Source organism: Pteropus alecto, unplaced genomic scaffold, assembly GCF_000325575.1.
Source record: "Pteropus alecto unplaced genomic scaffold, ASM32557v1 scaffold432, whole genome shotgun sequence".
Taxonomy (NCBI): domain Eukaryota; kingdom Metazoa; phylum Chordata; class Mammalia; order Chiroptera; family Pteropodidae; genus Pteropus; species Pteropus alecto.
This window is the reverse complement of record NW_006432235.1, coordinates 274,674-281,587: the sequence shown is the minus strand read 5'-3', so window position 1 is coordinate 281,587 and position 6,914 is coordinate 274,674. Positions and strand designations below refer to the sequence as shown.

General features: G+C 46.5%; 1 protein-coding gene across 3 annotated transcripts in view; it reads right to left on the bottom strand.

Annotated features, from left to right (window-relative positions):
- NLRP12 (NLR family pyrin domain containing 12) overlaps nt 1–6,914 on the bottom strand; it is a 17,944-nt gene that overhangs the window by 8,877 nt on the left and 2,153 nt on the right. For 2 of the 3 annotated variants that reach the window (XM_006907157.1, XM_006907158.1), the window contains exons 2-4: nt 6,202–6,282; nt 2,327–4,028; nt 1,134–1,304 (exon numbers count right to left, since the gene is read on the bottom strand). In XM_006907157.1, coding sequence (XP_006907219.1) covers nt 1,134–1,304; nt 2,327–4,028; nt 6,202–6,282 — 1,954 coding nt within the window. Of the gene's footprint in view, nt 1–1,133; nt 1,324–2,326; nt 4,029–6,201; nt 6,283–6,914 lie in introns of all 3 variants that reach the window. The other variant, XM_006907156.1, reaches the window with a different exon arrangement.

Genomic DNA, 6,914 nt, shown 5'->3' with positions numbered 1-6,914 from the left:
CACTATGAGAAGAAGCAGGTCCCAAGGTGCTCACTGGGTCACACTTGCTAGTTGGCAGGGTTACCGTGCCTTGAAAGCTTAACATGATATTCGCCATTTTTTAAAGTTTTATTTTTTTCAACTACAGCTGACATTCTATATTATTTTATGTTAGTTTCAGGTGTGCAGTGCAATGGTTAGACATTCACATAAAGTGGTCCCCTGATTAGTCTGGTCCCTAAATTCACCATTAAGTATCCAGTGCAGTGGCACTAAGCATATTTACACTACTTTGTGACCATCACTACCATCTATCTCCAGAACTTCATCTTCCAAAACAGAAACTCTGTACCTGTTAAATAATAACTCCCCATTCCCCCTTCCTCTCAGCCCCGGGCAGCAAGCATGCTGCTTCCTGTCCCTATGGATTTGCCTCTTCTAGACATCTCCATTGTGTAATCTTGGCACCCTTGTTGGAGATCTTTGGCTGTATATGAATGGGTTTATTTCTGGGCTCTCTATTCTATTCTATTGGTCTACATATCTGTCTTTTTGCCATGCTGTTTTAATTACTGTAGCTTGATAATATAGTTTGAAAACAGCAGGTATGAGATAGGAAGCCTGGAAAGGGGCAGATAAAATTAAGAAAAGTGAGAGATAATGGCACCTGAACTAATATCGATCCCCATCTGTTATGGGCCAAGCTGTGTCTCCCACGAAATTCATATATTGAAGCCCTAAGCCCCCATACCTCAGTGTGCAATTGCATTTGGAGAGAGGGTCTTTAAAGAGGTGACTTAAGTAAAATGAGGTCATATGGGTGGGACCTAGTCCAATCTGACTGGTATCCTCATAAGAAGAGATGCAGACACAGACACACACAGAGAGGGAGGGCCATGCGAGAACACAGGGAGAAGACGTTCATCTACAAGCCAAGGAGAGAGACCTCAGAAGGAATCAGCCTTACCGACACCTTGATCTCAAACTTCCAGTGTCCAGAACTGTGAGAAATAAATTTCTATTGTTTAAGTTACCCAGTCTGTGGCACTTTGTCATGGTGATTCGAACTGACACTATTTTGTGTCCTTTCTGACTAGGGCCCACAACAGGGCCTGGCGGGGCCATTAGAAGGTATTCAACCAGTCTAGGCTCACCTCAGATTCTGAAGTTTGCAGTTGGGGTGTTGGAGCCCTTGACACAGCAGCTTCACGCCCCGGTTCCCCAGGGCATTGCGGTACAAAGCCAGCTCCATCAGATTCGGGTTGGTGCTCAGGGCGGCGGCAAGTTGCTCACTGTAGGCATCTGGCAAAATATTCCTCTCAGGTCTGCATGAAGGAACGACAGGTCGAGTCTAGTTTTCCCAGTCGCTTTGCAATGACTACGTTCAGCACTTGACTGTCACTTCATAATTTATAAAGCATTCTATCACTTTCATTTTAATTTATCTTCCGAATGACTCTGTGTTACTCTCCCAAGGTCATGTAGCTGGCAAGTAGTAGAAACCAGACTTAAACCCTGGGACTCGGGATGGGACATGGATTTCATCTCAGAGGTATATGTATTTTTATGTATTGAGGTAACATTGGTTAATAACATTATGTAAGCTTCAGATACACGACATTATAGTGCGATGTCTGTATACTCTATTGCATGTTCGTCACCCAAAGTCTTGTTTCTATCCGTCACCATATATTTGACCCTCTTTACTCATTTCACCCTACCCCCTACCTCCTTCCCCTCTAGCAACAATCAATCTGTTGTCTGTATCTATGAGTTTTTGTTTTGTTTTGTTAGTTGGTTGGTTACTTTTTTGTTTTTATTTTGCATGAGTGAAATCATATGGTTTTTGTCCTTTTCCACCTGACTTATCTCACTTAGCACAATACCCTCTAGGTCTACCCATGTGGGCACAAATGACAATATTTCATCTTTTTCTGGCTGAGTAGTATGCCATTGTATATATGTAACACATCTCATCTTCTTTATCCAATCATTCATGAGTAGACAACTGCCTGGATGATATTTGTTGATCGAAAACATTCCCCTTGACAATGGGCCCCAATTTAGTACTAAAGAGCATTGTTTGAGAGCAGGAAACTAACCTGGGCACTACTGACATCTGGAGGCAGATCATCTTTGTTGTTGGGGGGCTGTCCTGAGCACAGTGGGATGTTTTTGCAGTGTCCCTGGCCTCTACCCACTAGATGCCAGTATTCCCACTCCCATCTCCTCAAGTTGCTACAACCAAGTCTTTCTCCAGAAATTGCTGAGTGTGTCCTGGGGCAGGGGCAACATCACCCCCAGGTAAGAGCATGAACTTGTCCAGCGAGCCCCAACGAATACTTACGATGGTGTCAGAGGCATCCGGGGCCCTGAAGTCCACCTTGCCCCGTCTTCCTCGTCCGCACTGTAGGCAGCCCCATACAAATGCAGCACCAGGATGCTCCTGCAGTTCTTCATGCAAAAGGAGGAGACCATGTGTTCCATCTTTGTGGTGATGCTGCTGACCACAACCACTTGGAAGTGGCCTAGGGCCTGCTGGATGAACTCTTTCTCCTGAAGCTCGTATAGACAGCTGAGAAACTCTAAGGAGCCCCGCTGCAGGGTGGAGCCCTCACTCTGAGCTTTGCTTTGGATGTACTGCAACAGCTCCACCTTGATGTGAGGCGAGACTTTCCAGCAAAGACACTTCTCCAGGTAGCTTCTCGTCTCCTCATTGAGAAGCCCGAACAGGAAACGGACAGTGAGTGCCAAGAAGCTCCTTTCAGAAAACGCATACTCAGCCAACAGCCTCCTCAGGTTCTGGTGTGGGCTGGCCCCACTCTCCCCACCATCCATGATGTAGTACATGGCCGCAAAGAATTCCTGGAAACTCAGGTGTATGAAGCTGTAGAACTTCTCACAGTTGATGTCCTTCTGGAAGATGTTCATGTTTAGGAATGAAGAGACATCGACCCCATCCAGGCCATGCTTCCGGAGGTCCTGCTCCTCAAATAAGATTTTCTGGTTCCAGAGACCATCTGCTGCCAAGGAGCATAGCCCTCTCTGGTTGGGCGGGGGCTGGAGGGTTGGAGACCCTGGCTTGGGCTGCATCAGACTCAGAAGATAGAGCATATACACTGCTGTTGTGGTCCTGGACGTCTGTCTTAAAAGTCCCCCACCCTCCAGCTGCTGCTTGAGGCAGGTGCAGACCACCCAGCACACCAAAGGGACAAAACACAGAGTGAAAAGGGGCTCATTGTCCCTCACGAAGTTGAAGACTTGGCCCGCCTGCTCCGTGTTGTGGAAATACTTGTAAAAGTACTCTTTCCTTTCGGCTTCAGAGAAGCCCAGGACCTCGACGTGCCTGGGATGCTCCAGCAGGCGGTGCAGCTTCTCCAAGGCCGCTGGCCTGGTAGTGATAAGCAAAGACAGCTCTGGCAGCAGCTTCTTCCGAATTAGGCTGCTAAGGAGGAGCTCTGTGGGCTGTTTCTCCTCCCAGCAGAGGCAGCAGGGTCCCTGAGAATCGTGGAAGGAGGGCCTGAGCTCGTCAAAGCCATCGATGATGAAAAGGAGGCGCTCGGGAACTTGGACGAGCTCCCAAAGGGGCGCGCTGGGTTCAGGCCAGCAGCTGGAGAGGAGGTCTTGCACGCTCTGATCTGACGCGCTCTGGTTCATCTCCCTGCAGTGGATGTAGAAGACGTAGTCGAATCTGTCCCGAAAGAGCCTCCCGTCGGCCCAGTCTAGCATCACCTTGTGGGCCAGCATGGATTTGCCCATCCCCGCCGCCCCCTGCAGGACCACTGTGCGCGGAGGCTCCGGGCGCTCCTCGTCTGGCTCAAACAGGGTCTCCATCTGGATAAGGCTGGTCTGGTGTCCTATGGTTCGCGCGTGTCCCCAGCCTGTGTCCAAAAGCTTCTGCTGGGCCCACATGGGATTTGAGTGCTCCTTCACCAGGAGGAGCCGGGTGTAGCGGTGGCTGAGGTTGACGCATTCCCCCAGGCGCGCGTTGCGGTCCTCCATCAGCCGAAACTTCCTGCGGACGTAGTCTCTGTAGGTTTCCCGCGGATCTGATAGGGAGGAATGAAGGGTGCGTGGAAGATGCATCAGCAACCTTTCATGAATTCTTGAGTTAAAGCACACCAGGGCCTAGTGCCTCCTTGTTCTGCAATATCCTTGGAACAGGATTCAAGATGGAGCCTGAGTACCTTGGTACTTCTGTGTAAAGACCCCTGCTGGTGGGAGGCAGAGGCATGGACATGGAAAGCGTTTTTACACACAAGACTCTAATCCTGCTACTCAAACGGTGGTCCATGAGCCAAAGAGTGTCGGAATCAGCTTTCAGGCTGATGAAGTGCATCTCTAGGGGAATGTGTCACCCTCCTCCAGCTGTACCCTTGTACTCTCCTGGTGAAGGAACACCAAACTCCACGTGGCTTCATCAAGGAGCTGGTTGGAAATGCGAAATCTTGAGCCCCACTCCCCACCTACTGAATCAGAAACTGTGTCGCTAGCAAGATCGCTGTATGGTTTGCATGAGGCTGAAAGTTTAGGGAAGCAGCGCTCCCTAAGTTTTTGGTGACTTCTCTGAAAAATGGTAGATGCATGTCTACAATGGAGAACTTATCCGTTCTATAAATCCTTCGCTCAAAATCTCTTTGGGAAAGGCTGTTTGGTATAGATGTCTTTGAGCAATGTAGAACATGCTTCTCAATGGGGTGATCGTGCCTCCCCACCCCCACCCCAGTGCACATTCGGCAAGATCTGGAGCTATTTTTTGGTTGACACAACTATGGGTGCTGCTGCTGCCATCTAGTGGATAAAGGTCCGGGATACAGCTCAACAGCCCACAATACACAGGACAGGCCCCTCACAACTGTCCCGCCCAAAGTGTCAACAGAGCGAAGGTGGAAAACCCTTGATTTGGACGAAAATGTGTCCCTTTGTATTTGGATGTCACAGAAGCCCATAATATCTGCCCAAGGGAAAGTAAAAAAGAGATCTGAATTTGACCCCAGAAGTCTCAAAAGGAATGCATGTACTGTTTTATTTTTAATTGTGGTGAAATATACATAATATTTACCATTTTAACCATTTTCAAGTGTACAAGTCAGTGGCAGTGAGTGCATTCATGCTGTTGAGCAACCATCACCGCTATCTCTTCCCAGAACTTTTTCATCATGCCCATTAAACACTGACTCACCATTTCTCCCCTCCCCCCAAACCACTAGCAGCCTCCATTCTACTTTCTGTCTCTATGAATTTGACTACTTTAGGTACTTCGTACAAGTGGAATTATGCAAGATTTTTTCCTTTTGTGTGTGGCTCATTTCACTTAGGAGAATGCTTTTTAAAATTCATCTCTGTTACAGCAAGTATCAGAGTTTCATTCTTCTTTAAGGCTGAGTAATATTTCATGGTTGTATATATACTATATTTTGTTCATCTGTTCATCTCTTCATAGATAGTTATTTTATTAGTTCTCAATGTGTACTGATAAACAATATTAAAACTTCTAGGTTTATAAAGTCCAAGTATACTGCTCTTTTGATACTGTCTCGTGTAGAAAACATTTTTGCGTGGAACCGAAGTGATTGTGACAGCAATCTTTGGGTTCTGTAAAAGTCTTACAGTCTTTCCTTGTAGAGAAAGAAGTGTGTTATTGTTGGTGGTGTAGCCATTCATCCAACAGCCCATACTCCTGTTTCTTCCTTGCCAACAATTTTGATTCTATTCAAGTGGTAGGTGTTGATCCCTTGATTTCAGTTGTCCCTTCAGAAGCCCACAGGGATGGATGATGGTTTTGCTAAATTAGTCATGAGTGACTTAGTTCCCCTTTGCCAGTGGCTGGTCTGGGATTAGGCATGTGCCTCGGTCCTGGCCAAGTGTTACACAGGTATTAAACTTATTGCAAGAGTTTTATTCCTGGATAAAATGACAGTCACTTGAGGAAGAAAGCTTTTGCCTTCGTTTTTGTCCCTGCTAAGAATTCTTTTCTATGAGGTGATTTGGTCCCCATCTAGCAACCATGAGGTGAAAATCCTTGGAACAAAATGCCAATATAGGGAGGTTGATAGAATTGAAACAGGAAGAAGTTGGGGCTTCGATGGTGTTGTTAACCCACCCCATCTTGTTATATGCAAACATGAAGTAAATGCCTTTTTGTGCTTGATCTACTCTCAGCTGGATAGTTTAATATGTGTAGCCCAATGCGTTCTAATGGATACCTGGCTCATAGCTCACCTTTTCTTGGAGTTCCAGTAAAGATTTTCAGAGAACATGCTGACTGGCTCCCCAGCGAGGATAGTCCACCAGGTGAAGTATCTGGAAGAGAAATTTGGGGAGATCAGATAGCACATATCTGGCTAGCTCTCAACATTAGCCACTACTACATCAAACTGTTTACATGATAACTCTCTGCCCACCCACACCCCAGAATGTTCAGCCAACAACTCACACACACTATTGTTGAAAACAGTTGTTTTTTCATAACCCAATTTCCTTCCTGGGTACCCATATCATGGTGACTGGTACCTCTACCCACCCAATTAGTCTTCTCAGGCAGGAAGTCCTGAGTCAGCTTGGATTCCCATCTCCCCTTCAGCCCTCGACCATGTCTGATCCATCCATCCATCCATCCATCCATCCATCCATCCATCCATCCATCCATCCATTCGTCCATCCAACAAATATACATATACTGGTCACCAGGCATTTTTCTAGTCATTGGCAATATGCTCCATGGACCTTACATTCTAATAGAATGGAGAAGCCAGTATATAGAAAATAAACACCAATGTAACTTCAGATAATTTATCACAATTAAAAAAAAAAGTAATTCTTGAATATTATAGCTGAAAAAGACCTCAAAGATGTTGTACCTTAGCATTTCCTAAAACACGCATGAAGCATGCTACCACCCACTTCCACATGCAGATTCCTGGTGCCCCAGACCT